This window comes from Electrona antarctica (assembly GCF_951216825.1).
Source record: "Electrona antarctica genome assembly, chromosome: 15".
NCBI classification, from domain to species: Eukaryota; Metazoa; Chordata; class Actinopteri; order Myctophiformes; family Myctophidae; genus Electrona; species Electrona antarctica.
In genome coordinates, this window is record NC_136796.1 from 1,775,312 (window position 1) to 1,799,913 (window position 24,602).

A 24,602-nucleotide genomic window follows, 5' to 3' on the forward strand; every position below is an offset into this window, starting at 1 on the left:
GGGCAGCCTGACAATAGCGAGTTGCAGTAGTCCAGCCTTGAGGTAACAAATGCGTGGACAAGTTTTTCTGCGTCATTTTTGGACAGGATGTGCCTAACCTTTGCAATATTACGCAGGTGAAAAAAGGCAGTCTTTGAGATTTGTTTGATGTGAGATTTGAAGGACATATCTTGATCAAAGATAACTCCCAGATTCTTTACAGTGGCCTTGGAGGCCAAGGTAATGCCATCTAGGGAAAAGTTCTCGTTGGCTAGTTTGTCTCTTAGGGGCTTAGGGCCAATAATGATAACTTCCGTTTTGTCAGAGTTAAAGAGTAGGTAATTACGGGTCATCCAACTCTTTATGTCTTTAAGACATGCTTGAAGTTTGACTAGTTGGTCCGTTTCGTTCGGTTTCATCGATAGATATAGTTGAGTGTCGTCCGCGTAACAGTGGAAATCTATAGAGTGTTCCCTGATGATGTTACCCAGAGGGAGCATATATAAAGAGAAAAGTATTGGTCCAAGCACAGAGCCTTGTGGAACTCCGTATTTGACCTTTTCACGTGTTGAGGATCCGTCATTGACATTAACAAACTGAAATCGGTCAGACAGATAGGACTCGAACCATTTCAGTGCGACATCCTTTTTTTTTAAACTCTTTATTTTTTGAATTTTTGAATATGCAAGATACACAAAAGACAAACAAGGCATACATTAAAACAAAAACATCAACAGAAGAAACAGAATAATAATAAAAAACAAAACAAACAAACAAACAAACAAATGAGGTCACGGGATGTACAGCAACAAGCAACAACAATACATATTACAGACTTGGATTCATTGACAACCGGAAAGACACAGCCCATATTCACTCCATATCCGCCCCCCCAGCGAAATACTCTATCCATTTCTCCCATCTTCTTTCACCCAGCTCTTTTTGCAGTCTTAGAGAATAGGTCATCTGTTCTAGGAGATGTAGTTGTTTCACAATGTTGATAAATAGGTCAGCAGTAGGACAATTCTTTTGTAACCAATTTCTTGTAATAGCTTTTTTGCTTGCTACAAGTAAAATCTTAAGTAAGTAGGAGTCATCCTGATTTAGCCCATCTGGGAGTTGTCCTAGGTACAAAGATGTGAATGTATCATCTATTCCAAAACCCATAATGTTTGAGATAAGTGTTGTCACTTCCTTCCAAAATGGTTGAATTACAGGACAAGACCAAAAGACATGTGCATGATCAACCACTGTATCTCCACATTCTCTCCAACAGTCCATATGGTTGCCAGTCTGTTTGGACTTCTGTTTTGGAGTAATAAAGAAGCGAATCTGTTTTTTCCAACAAAAGTCTCTCCAAATCAAGGAATTAGTGGTCGTTGATTGCGTTTTCCATGTATTCATCCATACTTCATCACTTATATCAATGCCCATCTCTTTTTCCCATCTCTCTTTCACATACATTGTAGAATCCTTTTTCAACGACATAAGTCCATTATATAGTTTACTCACAAGACCCCTATTACTTCCTGAGCCATAAGCATTTGTAAATATAGTGATTAGACTTGTTGTAATACCTGGAGTAGACCCTTTTACCTTTTTACCAAAATAATCCCTTACCTGCAAGTATCTAAAAAAGTCCTGGTTAGCCAACCCATATTTCTGCTTTAAGTTTTCAAAACTATCAATATCTCCATTTCTAATCATAGTACATATAGAGGTGATGCCATTGTGGTGCCATTGTTTGTACCTATTGTCTAATACTGCTGGTATGAAGTCAGGGTCATATGCTGGCCAACTTAAACGTTTTGCCTCCCTCTGAAGATGGAAGCGTTTAACAACTTCCAGCCATATTTTGAATGATAAATTTACCCACTGACTCCTCGTCTGAAACAGTCCTTTCTCTCTGTCAGTGCAACCCAATAGTGACTGTATTGGTATATCCATCAGGGATAACTCTATGCTTTTCCATTTTGCAATGTAGGGTCGGTTACACCAATATACCAAGGGTCTTAGCTGAGCTGCTAGATAATAGTCCCTTAAAGATGGGAGAGACATGCCTCCTCTCTCTCGGGGCAGTTGTAAGGTAGAAAATTTCACCCTTGGCCTTTTTTTATCCCAAATAAAACGTGAGATATGTTTATTCCATTCCCTGAATTGTTTTAAAGGTATTTCCACTGGCAGTGACAAAAAAAGGTATAGTAATCTGGGTAAAATTACCATTTTGACTGCTCTTATTCTGCCACCTAAATCGAGAGGAAGCACGCTCCACCTGCCAAGATCATCATACATTTTTTCCGTTGCCCCTTTGTAATTTACGTCAAACAATTGCGACAGGTCCTTGGGCAAATTCACACCTAGATATTTAATATGAGATGAATACCAATTAAAATTGTATTTTGTTATGTTTTCTTGTGTAGGATTGTAATTGAATGTCAATACCTGGGTTTTATTTACATTAAGGGCATACCCTGAGTAAGAACCATATGTTTCCAATATTTCCATCAGTGTAGGTAGCCCCGAACCTGGGTCCATGATTGTGACAAGGACATCATCAGCATACAACCCGATTTTATATTCTTCTCCACCTATGGATATCCCCTTTAATCTTATTTCCTCTCTAATTGCTTGAGCCAGCGGCTCGATGAAAAGATTGAAGAGGCTCGGACTGCTTGGGCAGCCCTGACGGCATCCACGTTCCAGGGCTATGGGATCGGAGAGACTACCATTTATTTTTATCCTTGCTGTAGGGGAAGAATAGAGTGCTTGAATGCGTTGTATAAAACCCTCACAAAAACCAAATCTGTGCATTACTAAGTAGAGGAAGCCCCAATCCACGCTGTCGAAGGCAGCTCTAGCATCCAGACTGATTACGATAGCGCTGGATTTTTCATTATTAATCTGCTCAATAACATGTAAAGCCCTCCTTATATTATCTTGGGTTTGCCTAGTTTTCAAAAAACCCGATTGGTCCTCATCGATGAGAAATGTCATTGCCGCCTCCATCCTCCTTGTTAAAATTGAGGTATATAGCTTATAATCTGTGTTTAACACACTTATGGGTCTATAATTCCCACATTCCGTTTTATCCTTTCCTTCCTTGGGGATAACAGATATAAAGGCTTCATTCCATGATGGTGGAAGATGACTTTCCTTTAACGTGAAATTAAAACACTTCTGCAGTAGGGGGAGTAAGTGTTCCCTCATAGCCTTATACCACTCAGGTGGAAATCCATCAGTGCCAGGGGATTTATTGGAGTTTAGGCTAGAAATTGCTTCATCTATTTCTTCTTGTGTTATTGGTGAAATTAGTTTTTTATTCATCATTGTGTCAATTGAGGGGAGGTCTAGTGATTCCAAAAAATCAACAATTGTTTGTTTATCTGCCCTGTCCGGTTGGGAGTATAGTGATTTAAAATGTGTTTCAAATGCATTCTGTATGCTATCCATATTACTGGTAATTTTATTTGTAACTGGGTCTCTAATTTTATATATGGTGTTTTCGGCCTGTTGTTTTCTAAGCCTCCAGGCTAAAAGCCTCGACGCCTTAGGGCCAGCCTCGTAATATCTTTGCTTCATAAATCTTAGATTTTTTTCCACTTCTTCACTCAGTACTTTGTCTATTTCTTGTTTAATATTTTTTATTTGGTTTTTTATTGTAGGTTCCTTGTTTGTAACATGCGCTTGTTCTAACTCCCTCAGTTGTTCTTGTAGTTTCGAAAAATGTTCAGCCTTTGCCTTTTTTATCCTAGCTGTTCGGGCTATAATTTTCCCTCTGAGAACCGCTTTAGCTGCATCCCACAATATACCTGGGTCCACGTCTCCCCTGTCATTATCCTGTAAATATTCAGTTAGGTTGTTTTTCTCCTTCTACCATCTAAATGAAAAGTCAAGTATACCCCTGAGTGATCAGAAAGGTCTCTCTGGCCCACTCTGCACTCCTTCAACCTGTGCAAGTCTGCATTGAACACAAATATATAATCTAGTCTTGTATGAACAGAATGTCTTGCACTAAAGAAAGTGTACCCTGGGGCTGATCCATGCATGGCACGCCACACATCAATTAGACCCAAGTCTGCTAATACCTTTTTAATGCGTTTTTCTGTAGGGGTTCTCTTTCTCTTTTTGTTTGTTGAGTCCGAGTCATGGAGCGTAGCATTTAAGTCACCACCAAAAAACAAAGTACCATATGATTCAGCTGCGATCAAATCAAATATTTTTTTGTAGAAAGACATAGTACTGCCCGGGGGAGCATAGACATTAAATAATGTAACTTCTTTTTGGTCCAACTTTCCCTTCAATAGAACATATCTGCCCTCTTTATCAATTAATTTGGATATGAGTTCAAACTGAATCGAGTTAGAAATCAGGATAGCAACCCCTCTTTTTTTACCGTTTTTATATGAGGAGAAATAAGTGTTCCTAAACCCCATTTTCTTTAATTTTTCGTGTTCTGCATCAGACAGGTGTGTTTCCTGCCAGAAAGCAATATTTATCTTCTCCTTCTTCATTTTTGATATCATTTTGCTCCTCTTAATGGGGCTATTTAACCCATTTACATTTAGGGATAATAAGTTATAATGTTGAAGATTCATATTATTTTTTGCATTGAACCCTGTGTGAGTAATACTACAGCCCCAATAAGTGAGCCCTGTAATCTAGATTTTGAACAAATAGGTAACCTAGACCTCAAGCCTGTGGTTCCAACAAAAACCTGCATTTCAAAGAACATACATTGTACCTGTAACAACAACAGCCCGGACCTCAGCAGAAAACAAAAACAAAAAGACAATAAAACAGAACAAAAAAAACAAAAACACAGAGAATTTCCTAGGGAAATAAAAGACATCTGTATGTCTTTAAAGTAATGAGGGGATCTGGCCACTAGGTGGGGCCCCTCTCTAGCTAATAGAACAAGCAAAAAAAAAAAAAAAAAAAAAAAGTGGCGTCAGTTCACAGTACAAGTATCAGCCCGTAATCATTACTTTTTTAAACGTATTCAAAGGATATTTATCATTTGTATGATTAACTGTATCACACACCGTGCTCCAAGAGGTCGGAGATAGGTCGTTCACCTCTTATCAGGACGTTTCTCCAAGACTCCAACTTCTCCTGTATCGTCAGAGTCCGTCCTGCGGTATTCACTCAGCCTCTCTCGAACCTGTTGTTGAAAGCGCTGTTTAGCTCCTTGCGACGCACGTCTGGGTCCCACTATCTCCCAAGGCAGAAGTTGGGTCAGCGCCTCCGCAGTCATGCCCTTCTTCTTCTTGGTGGTGGCCGGGACGATATCACCGATGTCGATTCCTCTCTTCCGCAAGTCCTCCGCTGCTTGTAGTGCGCTGTCGTAAACAACGGCACCAGTGTCCAATTCAACTCTCATTCTGGTCATCGGGGTTTGAAATCGTATCTTCTTCTGTAGTAGGGCTTTTTTAACAGGAACATATTCTTTTCTCTTTTTTTGCACTTCGTCTGCGTAATCATGATCGAAATACACCCGTTTTCCATTAATGCACGGCCCAGGCTTTTTCTTCCAGGCGGTGTGGATGACTCTCTCCTTCACTGTGAATTGAAGAAATCGAATCACCATAGAGCGTGGCGGGGCGGTCGCGGGGGGCTTTGGTCCGACCCTGTGGGCTCGCATAATTCCTAAACTCTGGTTTTGACCCAAATCCAAGTCCCCAAGTTCAGTCTTTATCAAATTTTCAACAAACTTGATTGTGGAGCCCCCCTCCTCCGCCAGTTCAGCCCCTTCAGGAATGGAGTATATTCTTATGTTTTCGCGTCTGGAGTACCCTTCCATAAAAGAAACTTTATCTTGTAGTACCTGTTGGTCGGATAGCAGTTGAAGAAGAGTGTCCTTGACACCAATGTCCCATCTTTCCATATTAGCAAGGCCTTCCTCCATTTCCCCGACACGTTTCACTGCTCCGTCCAGCCGGTCCGTCGAATCCTGTATTTTCTGGTTTATTTCAGTCTTAAACTCCTCCATTTGTTTTTTAATATCTTCTCGGAAGCCTATACGGAATTCAGCGAGATCTTTTTTCAGTTCGGCTTGCATTGTAGCCAAACCCGCGGTCATAACTTCACTCACAACTTTGCGAAGTGAATCCACCGTCTCCATGTCGGGACACCGGGCTATGCTGTTGCCGCCTCCTCCATCTTGTCCTGCTGTTGTTTTCCCAGCGTTCGCGTCCTCCTCGTTCCTCTGTTCAACAGCGGTGTTTCTTAACTCATATTTTCCTTTTTTACCCTGATTCTTTTCCCCATTCATTATTCACTCAGTTTGTATAAATCTGGATGTATAAAACTTACTAAATTAGGGGAATATATGGGCTGATACCCGGAGCTCTGTTACTAAGCTGCCATCTTGTGTAGCGTCACCGGAAACTCAGTGCGACATCCTTGATGCCAACCAGGTGCTCCAGTCTCTGTAGCAGGATGTGGTGGTCAATAGTGTCGAATGCAGCACTAAGGTCCAGCAATACCAGTACAGAGAGGAGGTTATTATCTGCTGCAGGTCATTTGAAACTCTCAGCAATGCCGTCTCAGTGCTGTGGTTAGCTCTGAAGCCCGACTGAAAGCCTTCGAATATATTGTTGTTATGTAGAAAGTCACATAACTGTTTGGCGACTGCTTTCTCGAGGATTTTGGAGAGAAATGGAAGGTTTGATATGGGTCTATAGTTAGCTAGAATGCCTGAGTCAAGAGTAGGCTTTTTGAGAAGAGGTTTGATTACAGCTACCTTAAAGGATTGTGGCACGTAGCCTGTCACCAGGGACATATTGATCATATTGAGCAGGGATGTACCAACCGGGGGCAGGACCTCTTTGAGTAATCGCTCTCTCTCTGTTTCTCTCTGTCCCTCTCTCTCTCTGTTTCTCTCTCTCTCTCTCTCTCTCTCTGTTTCTCTCTGTCCCTCTCTCTCTCTGTTTCTCTCTCTGTTTCTCTCTGTCCCTCTCTCTCTCTCTCTCTCTCTCTGTTTCTCTCTGTCCCTCTCTCTCTCTGTTTCTCTCTCTGTTTCTCTCTCTCGCTCTCTCTCTGTTTCTCTCTGTCCCTCTCTCTCTCTGTTTCTCTCTCTGTTTCTCTCTCTCTCTGTTTCTCTCTGTCCCTCTCTCTCTCTGTTTCTCTCTGTCCCTCTCTCTCTCTGTTTCTCTCTGTCCCTCCCGCTGTCATTGGCATCCTCTCTGTCCATCAGAGTCAGACTGTAAAGTCACTTACACTGACCCACCTCCCCTCCCCTCCCCTCCCTTCCTCCAGTCAGTCTGTCTGTCTGTCCTCCCCTCCCTCCCTTCCTCCAGTCTGTCTGTCTGTCTGTCTGTCCTCCCCTCCCTCCCTTCCTCCAGTCAGTCAGTCGGTCTGTCAGTCGGTCCTCCCTCCCCCCCTCCCCTCCCTTCCTCCAGTCAGTCAGTCAGTCAGTCTGTCAGTCGGTCCTCCCTCCCCCCCCTCCCTCCCTTCCTCCAGTCAGTCAGTCAGTCAGTCAGTCAGTCAGTCAGTCAGTCAGTCTGTCTGTCTGTCTGTCTGTCTGTCTGTCTGTCCTCCCCTCCCTCCCTTCCTCCAGTCAGTCAGTCTGTCTGTCTGTCCTCCCCTCCCTCCCTTCCTCCAGTCTGTCTGTCTGTCCTCCCCTCCCCCCCTCCCTCCAGTCAGTCTGTCTGTCTGTCCTCCCCTTCCTCCAGTCAGTCAGTCAGTCTGTCTCCCCTCCCCTCCCCCCCTCCCTCCCTCCCTTCCTCCAGTCAGTCAGTCAGTCAGTCTGTCTCCCCTCCCCTCCCCCCCTCCCTCCCTCCCTTCCTCCAGTCAGTCAGTCAGTCTGTCTCGTCTCCCCTCCCCCCCTCCCTCCCTCCCTCCCTCCAGTCAGTCTGTCTGTCTGTCCTCCCCTCCCTCCCTTCCTCCAGTCAGTCAGTCAGTCTGTCTCCCCTCCCCTCCCCCCCTCCCTCCCTCCCTTCCTCCAGTCAGTCAGTCTGTCTCCCCTCCCCTCCCCCCCTCCCTCCCTCCCTTCCTCCAGTCAGTCAGTCTGTCTCCCCTCCCCTCCCCCCCTCCCTCCCTCCCTTCCTCCAGTCAGTCAGTCTGTCTCCCCTCCCCTCCCCCCCTCCCTCCCTCCCTTCCTCCAGTCTGTCTGTCTCCCCTCCCTCCCTCCCTTCCTCCAGTCTGTCTGTCAGTCTGTCCTCCCACTGTCCTCGGCCTAATCTCCCCCTCTGTGTCGTAGCTCTGCCAATCTGTCTGTCAACACCTGCTTATTTGTGGCCTGGTGTGCCGGCCGGATCTCTCTCTTTCTCTCTCTCTGTCTAATTGGGTCTGTCTCCCCCCCCCCCCCCCCCACAGGGCCAGAGGGATGGAGAGGTGGAGGAGGAGAAGAGAGAGAAGCCCAACAAGGTGCCCACGTTCGAGGGAGAGAAGCTGAAGGAGCTGGCGGAGGGCGAGGGCGACGTCATCCTCGGCGACCCCAACGGGCTGCCCGTGCAGAACGGCCTGGACGTGGACGTGGTCAAAGAGTTCGGGTAGGATGGACGCAGCACGCCACGCACCTTTATGTTTGACCATGATAATAAAACTGTAGACCAGGGGTGGGCAACTTTGACGATGGAGAGGGACACTATATTTTCATAGGCCCTCACTCCAGAGGGCCACAGTGCATATTACTGTCGTAGCAAAAAAGCCGATCTACAAGCTCAAAACGCGTCGCGCTGCGACGCGTTTTGAGTTTGTAGATCGGCTATTTTTGCTATATTTGAATTGAAATACCGAATAATTTTTTGCTTTTTTTTTTAATTAGAATCCTGAAAAGTAATTTTTTTTATTGATTTTCAAATGCATTTAGTTTTAGTTATGATAACTTTATGAAATAAATACAAATACATTGGACACAAAAAGAAAAGACAATAACATTTTAATACTAGTCGTTAAGTACTAGTCATTTAATACTAGTCATTAAGTATATTTAAAGCGGGTCATGTTTGCATGTTTGGAATTAATTGCAACAGCTGAAATCAATACTATATCAGTATTCTGATATTAACCTGCGGGCCGAATTAAGTGAAGGTGGGGGCCGCATGTGACCCCCGGGCCGCCAGTTGCCCACCCCTGCTGTGAACTATACTTTGTTCAAAAACTCCCGTAGCAGCTCTAAATACTGTACCACAGTTTATTCATATACACGGGCGTTGACACTAATGGTTGCCCGACTGCCTCGTGGCAAGTTAATACACCGTTTGCTTTCAGGTTTCTCGACGGGCAAGTGCATTCTGTCTTCATATTATTATTATTACCTATTCATTTTTCAACTATAGCAGTTGTTGCACTCATTCTGTTTTTTCAAAGTGACTGTCGCCACTCTGCAGTTATCGATTTGGATTTAACATTTATTTGTTCTACAAGCACAAATTTTACCTATCATTTTATAATGACCCGAGATCAGATTCTAAAAATATCTTCTAAATCCTGACAGTTTTCTGAAAAAGCTATGTTTCTATGTCAGTCGCTCTTCGATTTCTCAAAAATAGCAGACCTACAAGCTCGTAGCGCGCCACTCGGTGGCGCGCTATGAGCTTGTAGATCTGCTATTTTTCAATAGCCTAACGCCAGGGCTCCAGGACACGTTGCGTCTCCGTCGCGTGCGTCAAAAAACGCACCGGTTACATTTTAATGCACGCGTCGCGTCTCCGTCAACTAGGGTTGGGTGACGATACGAATCTATCGTCAATCGCGAATGTACGAGTCCAATCGCCGAATATTTTTATTAGGCGATTTTTCGGGACGATTATTTTCTTTTGCAAAATATTAGCCCAATTAACCTGTAAAGTGTGAGCAACATGTGAATCAATTTGGGCCAGCAAAGTAGTAACAGCGGCCGGGTAGAAAACCCCTCCTCCCTGGTATGCTCCCAGTCCCCGCACCGCAGCATCGGGGAACACTCTGGCAGCCAGAGTAAAGGCTGGGAGGGACCGAGCCGAGGGAGGCTACTGTACTGTAGCCTACATGTTGTTTATGCTCCGGAGTCCAGACCCATGCAGTTTAATAATATACAGTCACAACAGATTGAACAGAATGCACACTGCTGTCTCGTGTCTCATCACAATCCCAATGCGCCACCCGTGAAGTCGGGGGGAAAATAAAAAACAGGCTGCTAGTGTTAGTGTAGGGTCGGGGATCGTTAGCTTAGCGTGTAGCTACTGATTCAACCCACTGATTGAACTTCATCTCCGCCTGTAATCTAGGTTATTTTTTTATTGACAACGTGAACGAACCCCGACACCAGCGCTGCAAAAATAGACAGATCTACAAGCTCTCAACGCGTAGCGAACGGCGCTGCAAAAACAGGCAGGACGCGATGCCTTGAGAGCTTGTGGATCAGCACCGACGGTGCGGGGAGGCAAGAGTTCTCCGGGGAGGAGGAGAAGTTACCAGGGCATGCTACATGTTGCTGCGGCTAACAACACTGTCACCAGCCAGTGGTTGTGATGTTAGCTTGGCTTGCAGGCAGCTGCTTGTCCGTTCCAACTTCACTTCATCTCCACCTGTAACTTATTTTTTATTTTGTTACCCTGGCTGCGCAGCAAAAATAGACAGATCTACAAGCTCTCAACGCGTAGCGAACGGGGCTGCAAAAACAGGCAGGACGCGGCGCCTTGAGAGCTTGTAGATCTGGCTTTTTTGCGACCTGTAGTGAGCTGTTCTCACTTTACTTTTATGACACGAATATATCGTCCATCGGCGATTTTTGGACAGACGATGGGCGATTGAAAAAGATTGGCATATCGCCCAACCTTACCGTCAACGCAACGCAACGCGGGCAGTGGAGCCACCATTGATTAAAAAGGGAACATTCCCTGACGGTGACGGAGACGCGACGCTGACGCGCCCGGTGGAGCCCTGGTGTAAGCATAACATAATGCTAATACCAAAAGGGGTTCCCGTCCAAAATACTCCAGTTTTAGGCGATAAGGTGACCACCGAAAACTACAACATGATGTCACACCGTTAGTAACATGATGTTACTAAGGTCACCTTATCTAAAACTGGAGTATGAATAGGCATTTAGTCGACTAAATCAACTGTAGATTTAGTCGACTAAAATCCTATGATATTTAGTTGACTAAAACTATACTAACACTAAGACGATCCAGCCTCCAGGTGACTAAAATGTGACTAAAACTAAATGAAAAGTATTCAAGAGACTATGACTAAAACTAAAATCCAAATTTGCTGCCAAAAACAACACTGAACCGCTGCAACAGTGAGGTTTTCCAGGCATTTCTCAGATACTCTTGCAGGACTCTGCCCAGAGCGTTGTGGTTTTGCAGGACTCTGCCCAGAGCGTTGTGGTTTTGCAGGACTCTGCCCAGAGCGTTGTGGTTTTGCAGGACTCTGCCCAGAGCGTTGTGGTTTTGCAGGACTCTGCCCAGAGCGTTGTGGTTTTGCAGGACTCTGCCCAGAGCGTTGTGGTTTTGCAGGACTCTGCCCAGAGCGTTGTGGTTTTGCAGGACTCTGTCCAGAGCGTTGTGGTTTTGCAGGACTCTGCCCAGAGCGTTGTGGTTTTGCAGGACTCTGCCCAGAGCGTTGTGGTTTTGCAGGACTCTGTCCAGAGCGTTGTGGTTTTGCAGGACTCTGTCCAGAGCGTTGTGGTTTTGCAGGACTCTGCCCAGAGCGTTGTGGTTTTGCAGGACTCTGCCCAGAGCGTTGTGGTTTTGCAGGACTCTGTCCAGAGCGTTGTGGTTTTGCAGGACTCTGCCCAGAGCGTTGTGGTTTTGCAGGACTCTGCCCAGAGCGTTGTGGTTTTGCAGGACTCTGCCCAGAGCGTTGTGGTTTTGCAGGACTCTGCCCAGAGCATTGTGGTTTTGCAGGACTCTGTCCAGAGCGTTGTGGTTTTGCAGGACTCTGCCCAGAGCGTTGTGGTTTTGCAGGACTCTGCCCAGAGCGTTGTGGTTTTGCAGGACTCTGTCCAGAGCGTTGTGGTTTTGCAGGACTCTGCCCAGAGCGTTGTGGTTTTGCAGGACTCTGTCCAGAGCGTTGTGGTTTTGCAGGACTCTGTCCAGAGCGTTGTGGTTTTGCAGGACTCTGTCCACAGCGTTGTGGTTTTGCAGGACTCTGTCCAGAGCGTTGTGGTTTTGCAGGACTCTGTCCACAGCGTTGTGGTTTTGCAGGACTCTGTCCAGAGCGTTGTGGTTTTGCAGGACTCTGTCCAGAGCGTTGTGGTTTTGCAGGACTCTGCCCAGAGCGTTGTGGTTTTGCAGGACTCTGCCCAGAGCGTTGTGGTTTTGCAGGACTCTGTCCAGAGCGTTGTGGTTTTGCAGGACTCTGCCCAGAGCGTTGTGGTTTTGCAGGACTCTGCCCAGAGCGTTGTGGTTTTGCAGGACTCTGTCCAGAGCGTTGTGGTTTTGCAGGACTCTGCCCAGAGCGTTGTGGTTTTGCAGGACTCTGCCCAGAGCGTTGTGGTTTTGCAGGACTCTGCCCAGAGCGTTGTGGTTTTGCAGGACTCTGCCCAGAGCGTTGTGGTTTTGTGCGTCTTGAAAACCTTTGCTTCCAACTTCCAGAGCAGCTCGATTGGGTTCAGGTCAGGTGACTAGGAAGATAATATCTCTTACACAGCTTTGCGGTTGTGTTTGGCGTAGGGATGCCATGGATGGCACATCCGATATTGGCCTGCTATTGTGCATTGATAAATCAAGATAGTCAAAACTGATTATTTGATTGATGCGATCAGATTAGGCGCTCCAACGGACACAAATTGACCGTGTTTTGCAACACAGGAAGCCAGTTGAAGAGACTCGGTGAACTCCTTTGCTGCATTAAAACCCATTTTGGACGGGAACCCCTTTTGGTGTTCGCATTATGTTATACTTCAGCTATTGAAAAATAGCAGATCTACAAGCTCATAGCGTGGCACCGAGTGCCGCGCTATGAGTTTGTAGGTCTGCTATTTTTGAAAAATCGAAGATCGACTGACAGAAACATAGCCTTTTCAGAAAACTGTCAGGTCAAAATGGGTTAAGGTTCTTTCAAACAGGCAGTGATTTAACGCGCTTATAGTTCATTTTGCGTACATTTAACTGTACGCACAGAGAAGTCGAGAGGCGACAACGCAAGCGTATTTACGTGGGCGCGGTCCTGCGAAGTTTAGTGCACACGCCCGCGACTCACCAGACCTGGATTCTGTTTAGCTTTTGTTACGCTCGCGTTGTCGCGCCCCTCTTGAGCAGACCTGGAGGAGGCCTGTCGTTGATCCAGGCGACCGACGATGTCTGCGTGCATCGCAGCCCGTTTGAAAGGTACCTTCAGTGACATCTGCAGGTTGCCCAGGGTCAGGGCACCTTGTTAGTCAGGCTGTGGAGCTGAGAGGAATAGGGTGTTCCCCTGCATGTTTTAACCCATTTTGACCTGAGATCAGATTCTAAAAATGTCTTCTACATCCTGACAGTTTTCTGAAAAAGCTATGTTTCTATGTCAGTCGTTCTTCGATTTTTCAAAAATAACAGATCTACAAGCTCGTAGCGCGCCACCGAGTGGCGCGCTACGAGCTTGTAGATCTGCTATTTTTCAATAGCTAAAGCATAACATAATGCTAACGCCAAAGGTGGTGGATTTAGAAAGACTAGAGCGTTGGAATAAAAGGTATATTTCCCCCTCTGTATGTCCACATATCCTCCCTTTAAACCAGGGGTGTCAAACTCATTTTGGGGCGAGGGCCACATTGCGCGAAAGGTGACTTGATGAGGGCCGCGACCAGTTGCAGCTCACGTGCGTTGACTTAACACAGTTGTCACTTGGCTTTGTTTTCTAGACTGTTTATTGACATAAATTGACTTTATTTGTATTACAGTTGTAGGCAACCGTTAAACATTTGAGCGTCTGGCTGAAAATACACTTGATCTTTGGCACAGTCCAGTGGGTTGTTGTGCATGCGTGGGTGGGTGGGTGCATCAATGGGGTAACTGCATGTCAAACATTTGAGGACCCCCCCCCCCCCCCAAAATAACTGTAAATGATCTGTATGTATGGGGCAGATGTTTGTTGTTCTGCTATCGGTGCTAGTCAGTCGGTCAGTTGGTCGGTCAGTCAGTCAGTCGGTCGGTCAGTTGGTCGTTCAGTCAGTCAGTCGGTCAGTCGGTCAGTCGGTCAGTTGGTCGGTCAGTCGGTTGGTCGGTCAGTCAGTCAGTCAGTCGGTCAGTCAGTCAGTCGGTCAGTTGGTCGGTCGGTCAGTCAGTCAGTCAGTTGCTCGGTCAGTCGGTCAGTTGGTCGGTCAGACGGTCAGTCAGTCAGTCAGTCAGGAGATGTCATGTTTGGGGTCATTGTCCTGCTTCCAGACGGCATTAGGGCCCACTTGGCATTCCAGTGTGACAATGAGCCCAAACACACATCAAAGCTGCAAGAGATAATGGAGGAGGAGGACTGTTCTTCTGTTCTGTAATGGAGGAGGAGGACTGTTCTTCTGTTCTGTAATGGAGGAGGAGGACTGTTCTTCTGTTCTGTAATGGAGGAGGAGGACTGTTCTTCTGTTCTGTAATGGAGGAGGAGGACTGTTCTTCTGTTCTGTAATGGAGGAGGAGGACTGTTCTTCTGTTCTGTAATGGAGGAGGAGGACTGTTCTTCTGTTCCGTAATGGAGGAGGAGGACTGTTCTTCTGTTCTGTAATGGAGGAGGAGGACTGTTCTTCTGTTCTGTAATGGAGGAGGAGGACTGTTCTTCTGTTCTGTAATGGAGGAGGAGGACTGTTCTTCTGTTCTGTAATGGAGGAGGAGGACTGTTCTTCTGTTCTGTAATGGAGGAGGAGGACTGTTCTTCTGTTCTGTAATGGAGGAGGAGGACTGTTCTTCTGTTCTGTAATGGAGGAGGAGGACTGTTCTTCTGTTCCGTAATGGAACGGCATGCCCAGTCAGTCACCTGACCTGCTTAACGCAGTACAGCTGCTCTGAGACCAGTTGAACAGCCATTGATGTCCAACTAGTCTCGTGTGGCGTGTGCTAGTAGTTTTGAGTGGCACCACACAAAGCCACAAACGGACGTTATTTCAGCTCCGGTGGTCACCTCACCGCCGGAGCGGTGGTCACCTCACCGCCGGAGCGGTGGTCACCTCACCGCCGGAGCGGTGGTCACCTCACCGCCGGAGCGGTGGTCACCTCACCGCCGGAGCGGTGGTCACCCCACTGCCGGAGCGGTGGTCACCGGAGCGGTGGTCACCCCACCGCCGGAGCGGTGGTCACCCCACCGCCGGAGCGGTGGTCACCTCACCACCCGAGCGGTGGTGAGGTGACCTCACGGACTATGAATGAGCCTGAACACTAAAACATTCCAGGTGACTAAAATGTGACTACAACTACATGGAGTTTTATCCAAAGACTGACCGACTAAAACCAAAACTCTAAATTTGCTGCCAAAACCAACACTTGTCAGATTGTAAACATTATCATTACACTTTTTAATGTTGCTTTTCTTTATGTCCATGGTCACCTGTTGCAGTCGTCCGCCGGGCAACATCATGCCACCCCAGGGGCCCGAGGGCGACCACATGCTGGGCGCCCCCCACGGGGGGGTGGGGGGCGACGGGAGCATGGTGCCCATGGGGGGAGGCGGGGGTCCCAAGCCCCCCGAGGACTTCTCGGGCGTGGAGCAAGGCGGCGTCACCATGGACCAGATGGAGTCTGTGATGGAGCCCCTGCAGTTTGACTACAACTCCCAGATGCCCATGGACTCCGCCCCCACTGTGGGCCTGTTTGACTACACCAATCAGCAGCAGGTACTGAGACACATGGTAGGGCTGGCTGTCACAAGTATGACATTTTTTTTACTTTTACTCACCATTTATTGTCCTTACGAATGATTTGCAATTGACGATTTTAATTGTGTGGCTTTTAAGGCCTTGTATTAAACATAAGTTGCACGAGGGAATATTCAAAATAAATGACGATGAATGATACCATGCATCTGTACTGTGTTAACCCATTAAGACCTGAGACGAGATTCTGCAAAATGTCTTCTAAATCCTGACAGTTTTCTGAAAAAATCTGTTCCTATATCAGTGGTTCTCTCAAACTACTTCATGTCAAGGATCCCCAGAAATGATATGTAATTGGCCCGCCGACCCCCATCTGAAAATATCTTGTTCCAGGGACCCCCCCCCCCCCCCCCAGAAGCAAAGACATGAGTTAAAGCGTTCGCTCTGACATAGTACATACATAAACTTTCCTTAAAGGACCACTTCACCACTTTTCAACATCTCTTCATATAATAGATCCTCACTAATAATCATGAAAAAATGGCGCAATTTTTTTCTACTCTGTCTGTGTCTCATAGGAGGGCTGTGGGCAGTTCAGAAATCGTCCTCCAGTGACATCATCGATGGGGAATACAAGCTAATAGAAACTGCAGGCTTTCTAGTCCTGAAAAGTTGCAATGCGCAAAATGGAAGCCATCGTTCCCACGATAATGAAAATCTAAACATTTTTGTAAAAAAATCTTGTTTAAAAAAAGATCTGCCTAATGATGATGTCACTGGAGGACGGTTTCTAAACTGCCCACAGCCCTCCTATGAGACACAGACTAGAGTAGAAAAAAATGGTGCCATTTTATCATGATTATTAGTGAGGACCTATTATATGAAGATAGGTTGAAAAGTGGTGAAGTGGTCCGTTTAATTATTATATCTGGTTTCAGTATTTATTTGATATATTTTCTCTAATATTAAGGTTACTTTTGCAGACTGGGGGTGGGGAGGGGGTCGCGAGACATGGCTAAAGCATTTCCGGGGGTCCCCAGCCAAAAACGTTGAGAAGCCCTGCCCCAAAACAATGCAGTTGTAGGCTGTGACATCTTATTTGGAACTTCCCAACGCGGAGCCAGCCAGACATAACATTGGGAGAGAGAGAGAGAGAGCGGGGGAGGGGAGGGGAGGGGGGGGGACACCTAAAAATAAATAACATTTCCATGAGGCGACGGATGTTCAGGTTGGATCCTGGATGTAAATCATAACGTAAACATTGGTCTCTCTGTGTCTGTGTGTGTTTTAAGACCTGGAGTGGAGGTGTCAGAAGGTTTGATGTGTGGTTCTGTGTGCCTGTGCTTGCAGCTCTTCCAGAGGAACAACGCTCTAGCAGTGCAGCAGCTGACGGCAGCTCAACAGCAGCAGTACGCCCTGGCAGCTGCGCAGCAGTCTCACATCGGTAAGAGTGCGTGTGTGCGTGTGTCTGTGCGTGTGTCTGTGCGTGTGTGGTGTGCGCGCGATATGCTGTGCTCACACGGGGCAGATGCAAAAATCACAAATGTGGAGCAGCTACATGCACCATACAATTTACAATTTAGGCATTTAGCAGACGCTCTTAACCCAGAGTGACTTACAATAAGCAAAAACAAAAAGCATGGCAATACTATGGCAATCACATACATAACTAGAAAAAGTGCCCTTCTGGGCACAGGTCTCCACCAGGAGGATAGGAGTGTGTGTGTGATGTTTGGCAAAATGTTTAGGAGCAATATAAACGTGTGTGTGTGTGTGTGACGCAGCTTGGCCTGTTGTAGCGCCACCATGAGGCTGATTTGAAAACTGTCAAGTGGCATTTCTTCCAAAGCCTAGTGGGAATATGCATGCACAGTTTCACCACAATCAGACGCTGCTTTGAGTAGTTGTGGCGATTTGTACAAAACGGGTACAAAGCGGGCTACTCCTGAAAAGTTTAGAAGCCAATCGTAGCCAATGAGGGTGGATTATGAGAAATCAAACAAACCCGTCTTGATCACATGACTATGAAGAGCATGTGTACCGATTTGCGTGAAATTAATATTAGAGTAATATTAGAAAATGTGTTTTACTTATGTCGGCCTCCTGGTGGCGCTATAAAGAGCAGATGTGAAAAATTCCAGGCAAAGGTTTTTCCTTGGCCTCTAGGGAGTTGGCATACAAAGTTATCCACAGATCCGTGCAGTTAGAGGTAAAAACACTTTTCGGCCAGTTATAGCGCCACCATGAGGCTGAGTTGAAAATGTTCACGTGGCATTTCTTCCTCTGCCTAGTGGGAATGTGCGTGCACAATTTCACGGAAATCACACGATGTGTTCATGATTTGCAGCATTTTGTTTGAAACTGAGCACTCCTGCGAACTTAGCCAATCTTAGCCAATCAGGATGGAGTCTGAGAAATCTGAAAGACCCGTTTAGTTGAATGGCTCTAGAGAGACTGTGTACCAATTTGCGTGATGTTTGGACAAAATCTGTTGGTGTACTGTCCAAAAACTTGTTTTGCACAAAGCGGCCTCCTGGTGGCGCTATAACAGGCCGTTCTGGACATTTTGGGGCAGAGGTTCATCGTTGGCATCCAGGGAGTGTATGTGCAAAATTTGGCATCAACCGGGTTAACGGTGCCAGAGATTAGCTGTTCACAGACGGAAGGACGGACACACGGACGGACGGACGGAGTGCAAAACATACTCTCTCCCCTTGCCTTCGGCCTGGTGGAGACAAAAAGTAGTTATCATGAAACATGCGTAACCTAAGAGCGTAACAGTGGAATATCTATATAATGAAACTATACATATAAACTATACTATACATATATACTATAAAGTGCTATGACTACATAAAATGCAAGTCTGTATAAGTCTATATAAAATGCTATCTTACACCGGGGCTCCACCGGGCGTGTCGCGTCTCCGTCACCGTCAGGGAATGTTCCCTTTTTAATCAATGAAGGGTGGCTCCACTGCCCGCGTTGTGTGACATTAACGCGTGCATTAAAATTCATTCCGGTTCACCGGTTCATTAAAATTGAACCGGTGCGTTTTTTGATGCACGCGACAGAGACGCAACGCGTCCGGTGGAGCCCTGGCGTAAGTCTAAGTCACCAAAGTGTCTTTGCATCGTATTTACTGTACATGGTGCCCTTTATCCAAGGCGCTTTGTGGAGACCGTGCATTCACACACCGATTGCGGCGGAAGCTATGCAAGGCACCGACCTGCACATCAGGAGCAATTTAGGGGTTCAGTGTCTTGCTCAAGGACACTTCAACACTAACTCTGGGGGAGCCCGGGTTCGAACTGGGAACCTTGCAGTTCCTATCCGGTCACTCTACCCCTGAGCCACTGCCGCCCCACATGTACGCCCCGTTGCATCGTCATGTCGCTGGCTTCCATTGACAATGAATGGTAGGCTGTATCTTTGCGTCGTCATGTAGCTGGCTTCCATTGACAATGAATGGTAGACTGTATCTTTGCATCGTCATTAGGCTTGGGCAATATACCGATATTACCGTTTACAGCGATATTTTAAATCAATACCGGTAATATCGCAGAGTATATAAATAATACCGAATACCGGTAATATCGCGGAGTATATAAAACACCACTCAATAATACCGAATACCGTCATAATACTAATATCGTAATTTTACCGTCATGTAAATATGAGAGGAGAGGGGAGGGGAGGGGAGGGGAAATTTTGACTGGAGAGGAGAGGGGAGGGGAGTGGAGGGGAGGGGAGGGGAGGGGACATTTTGACTGGAGAGGAGAGGAGAGGAGAGGAGAGGGGAAATCAGCCCGTCAGTGTGATATATTAATGTTTTATTATACCGATTATCGCGGTATTATTCACGTTATCAATATCGATATCAAAAAATCAATATCGCCCAAGCCTAATCGTCATGTAGCTGGCTTCCATTGACAATGAATGGTAAGCTGTATCTTTGCATCGTCATGTAGCTGGCTTCCATTGACAATGAATGGTAAGCTGTATCTTTGCATCGTCATGTTGCTGGCTTCCATTGACAATGAATGGTAGACTGTATCTTTGCGTCGTCATGTAGCTGGCTTCCATTGACAATGAATGGTACACTGTATCTTTGCATCGTCATGTCGCTGGCTTCCATTGACAATGAATGGTAGACTGTATCTTTGTGTCTGACCGCGTGAACGCACCATAAGGCTGTCGCGATTACCCAGTATGATGTGCGTCATAAGTTCAAGATTAATTGTCACACAAATTATTGCGATTAACGATTTAATTGTGTTCTTGCAAACGTTTTGCAATGTTATGAATATAAATGACATTTCTGTTGGCCTTTTCGCCTTCGTAATTAAATAGTGGCACAGGGAGGGTGTGTGGAGCCCAGGATCACATTAGATAATTGACATACATAAAAACAAAAAAGAGAAATAGCGTTGTAAGCTTGTAGATCAGCCATTTCCGCTATTTTTATGTGTAAAGTGTAACATTTATAAAACTGCCAGTAATGTCTTGGTATATTTCAGGAATGTGTCATATCTGCCCTGTGCCACTATTTCATTACGAAGGCGAAAAGGCCAACAGAAATGTCATTTCTTTTTTTTTTTATATAATTTTTATCCCACGATTTTTGTAACCCATTGTTCACCCCTGTGTCTGAACATCTTTCAATATGGAAATGATTATGACAATTTTTATTATTAGACGATTATTTTGATAATAAGTGTGTGTTTATTGTGCTACCAGACAGGAGAGTCTAAAGTGTGTGTGTGTGTGTGTGTGTGTGTGTAATAGGTGTGTTTATTGTGCTACCAGACAGGAGAGTCTAAAGTGTGTGTGTGTGTGTGTGTAATAGGTGTGTTTATTGTGCTACCAGACAGGAGAGTCTAAAGTGTGTGTGTGTGTGTGTGTAATAGGTGTGTTTATTGTGCTACCAGACAGGAGAGTCTAAAGTGTGTGTGTGTGTGTGTGTGTAATAGGTGTGTTTATTGTGCTACCAGACAGGAGAGTCTAAAGTGTGTGTGTGTGTGTGTGTAATAGGTGTGTTTATTGTGCTACCAGACAGGAGAGTCTAAAGTGTGTGTGTGTGTGTGTGTGTAATAGGTGTGTGTGTGTGTGTGTGTGTGTGTGTGTGTGTGTGTGTGTGTGTGTGTGTGTGTGTGTGTGTGTGTGTGTGTGTGTGTGTGTGTGTGTGTGTGTGTGTGTGTGTGTGTGTGTGTGTGTGTGTGTGTGTGTGTGTGTGTGTGTGTGTGTGATAAGTGTGTGTGTGTGTGTGTGTGATAAGTGTGTGTGTGTGTGATAAGTGTGTGTGTGTGATAAGTGTGTGTGTGTGGTGTGTGTGTGTGTGTGTTGTAGAACCAGTGGGTTGCAGATAAAGTCATTGATGTCCCTGAGAGATGGATAAGTAATCCATGCTGCAGTCCACTGTTTCCGTCGACTAAAACTAAGACGAAAATGTTTGTCGACTACCTACTATTTTTCACTGAGGAAAACTAAATGGAAACTACATGAAAACTAAGCTAAGACTAAATATACTGACAATTTCGTTGACAAATAAAAACTAGACTAAACTGTTAGGAAGGGTCTAGTGGACAAGAGATCCAGTATAAGTCATTTTACACTTGGTTTGCATGCTGAAAATAGCAGATCTACAATCTCACAACGCGTCGCAGCGCGACGCGTTGTGAGCTTGTGGATCGGCTATTTTCAGCAAGTGTAAAAAAAGTGTAAAAAGGTCGATGGCATCAAGGCCCGCCAAAATGCATTTTAGTCGACTAAATCAACTGTAGATTTAGTTGACTAAAATCCTATATTTAGTCGACTAAAACTAGACATTCCAGGTGACTAAAATGTGACTAAAACTAAATAAAAACTATTCAAGAGACTATGACTAAAATCTGCTGCCAAAAGCAACACTGCAGCAGTCCTCCGCATGGAGGAGTACTGCTAACCGGCGTAACAGATTGGTCTGATTTCTCCTTGAATCAAGTCCCTGGTCCCAGACAGTAAAGGTCTTGTCGTTACTCATCTTTCTGTGCGACGCTGACAGCTTGTCACCGTGATCATCTGAATTGGCTGAATGTTCTTCAGGCCCTAATTGGGCATGGCTATAATTCAATTAAGAGTCTGACTCGATCCCAATCCAATTACGCCATAACCAAATACTTGGACAGAAACTGGAACACCACTCAAACCGTGTGCCAAAAAAGCAAAACATCAGCACTGTTTGACAGGAGAGAGAGAGAGAGAGAGAGAGAGAGAGAGAGAGAGAGAGAGAGAGAGAGAGAGGGTTAGAGAGAGAGAGAGAGAGAGAGAGAGAGAGAGAGAGAATAATTGTTATTTCGATCAACGTTTGCCTGTTATCTCTCCTAACGGTACCAATGCAGCATTGACTTGCGGACAAAATCTTTATCCAATGACAGCTAAATGTCATCAAACGGTGGTCCGTACATGGCTCAAATGGGTCCGAGGAGCTAAATGTCATCAAACGGTGGTCCGTACATGGCTCAAATGGGTCCGAGGAGCTAAATGTCATCAAACGGTGGTCCGTACGTGGCTCAAATGGGTCCGAGGGGCTAAATGTCATCAAACGGTGGTCCGTACGTGGCTCAAATGGGTCCGAGGGGCTAAATGTCATCAAACGGTGGTCCGTACGTGGCTCAAATGGGTCCGAGGGGCTAAATGTCATCAAACGGTGGTCCGTACGTGGCTCAAATGGGTCCGAGGGGCTAAATGTCATCAAACGGTGGTCCGTACGTGGCTCAAATGGGTCCGAGGGGCTAAATGTCATCAAACGGTGGTCCGTACGTGGCTCAAATGGGTCCGAGGGGCTAAATGTCATCAAACGGTGGTCCGTACGTGGCTCAAATGGGTCTGAGGGGCTAAATGTCATCAAACGGTGGTCCGTATGTGGCTCAAATGGGTCTGAGGAGCTAAATGTCATCAAACGGTGGTCCGTACGTGGCTCAAATGGGTCTGAGGGGCTAAATGTCATCAAACGGTGGTCCGTATGTGGCTCAAATGGGTCTGAGGGGCTAAATGTCATCAAACGGTGGTCCGTACGTGGCTCAAACGGTGGTCCGTATGTGGCTCAAACGGTGGTCCGTATGTGGCTCAAATGGGTCTGAGGAGCTAAATGTCATCAAACGGTGGTCCGTATGTGGCTCAAATGGGTCTGAGGGGCTAAATGTCATCAAACGGTGGTCCGTACGTGGCTCAAATGGGTCTGAGGGGCTAAATGTCATCAAACGGTGGTCCGTATGTGGCTCAAATGGGTCTGAGGGGCTAAATGTCATCAAACGGTGGTCCGTACGTGGCTCAAATGGGTCTGAGGGGCTAAATGTCATCAAACGGTGGTCCGTATGTGGCTCAAATGGGTCCGAGGGGCTAAATGTCATCAAACGGTGGTCCGTATGTGGCTCAAATGGGTCTGAGGAGCTAAATGTCATCAAACGGTGGTCCGTACGTGGCTCAAATGGGTCCGAGGGGCTAAATGTCATCAAACGGTGGTCCGTACGTGGCTCAAATGGGTCTGAGGGGCTAAATGTCATCAAACGGTGGTCCGTATGTGGCTCAAATGGGTCTGAGGGGCTAAATGTCATCAAACGGTGGTCCGTATGTGGCTCAAATGGGTCTGAGGGGCTAAATGTCATCAAACGGTGGTCCGTACGTGGCTCAAATGGGTCTGAGGGGCTAAATGTCATCAAACGGTGGTCCGTACGTGGCTCAAATGGGTCTGAGGGGCTAAATGTCATCAAACGGTGGTCCGTATGTGGCTCAAATGGGTCTGAGGGGCTAAATGTCATCAAACGGTGGTCCGTACGTGGCTCAAATGGGTCTGAGGGGCTAAATGTCATCAAACGGTGGTCCGTACGTGGCTCAAATGGGTCTGAGGGGCTAAATGTCATCAAACGGTGGTCCGTACGTGGCTCAAATGGGTCTGAGGGGCTAAATGTCATCAAACGGTGGTCCGTACGTGGCTCAAATGGGTCTGAGGGGCTAAATGTCATCAAACGGTGGTCCGTACGTGGCTCAAATGGGTCTGAGGGGCTAAATGTCATCAAACGGTGGTCCGTACGTGGCTCAAATGGGTCTGAGGGGCTAAATGTCATCAAACGGTGGTCCGTATGTGGCTCAAATGGGTCTGAGGGGCTAAATGTCATCAAACGGTGGTCCGTATGTGGCTCAAATGGGTCTGAGGGGCTAAATGTCATCAAACGGTGGTCCGTACGTGGCTCAAATGGGTCTGAGGGGCTAAATGTCATCAAACGGTGGTCCGTATGTGGCTCAAATGGGTCTGAGGGGCTAAATGTCATCAAACGGTGGTCCGTACGTGGCTCAAATGGGTCTGAGGGGCTAAATGTCATCAAACGGTGGTCCGTACGTGGCTCAAATGCTGAATAAATAATGGACCATGATATGAAAAGGGTTGCGATAGAGAGTAGGAATGACATTTCAGCAAATGGTCCGGCTGGGCCGGGAATCAAACCGGGGACTCGCCGATGAGGGCTGTGTGGTCCACGTGGTGGTTATTATTGTATTATATTATTTGGGCACGGTGGCACAGTCGGTAGTGCTGTCGCCTCACAGCTAGAAGGTCCTGGGTTCGATTCCCGCTGGGGACGCTGTGGGCGTGTTCTCTCCTCCGCGTCATCAGTGCCCATACCCGAGGCGGGGTTGGCGAAAGGGCCTTTCTGTGTGGAGTTTGCATGTTCTCCCCGTGTCCCCTAGGGTAGGTATACCCTCACAAAACAACATGTAGTAATCCTGGTCTCTAAAACTACCTCCCCCTGGCCAGCATGAGGTCAGTCCGCTGCCCTCCCCAGTCCCCAGGTTGGCAGAGGAAGTGTAGCGCCCAGGATTACATTAGATAATTGACACTGGGTGAAAAAAATGGGTTGCAAAAATCGTGGGATAACATCCGGTC

At 46.4% G+C, this 24,602-nt stretch overlaps 1 protein-coding gene across 1 annotated transcript in view; it reads left to right on the top strand.

Moving 5' to 3' along the window:
- Positions 1-24,602, top strand: part of pum1 (pumilio RNA-binding family member 1) — a gene marked incomplete at its 5' end in the record, with an annotated part of 118,667 nt that overhangs the window by 31,597 nt on the left and 62,468 nt on the right. Inside the window, 3 exon segments of the mRNA XM_079521746.1 lie at positions 8,296-8,471; positions 15,427-15,703; positions 17,033-17,126. Of these exon segments, the coding sequence (XP_079377872.1) occupies positions 8,296-8,471; positions 15,427-15,703; positions 17,033-17,126 (547 nt within the window).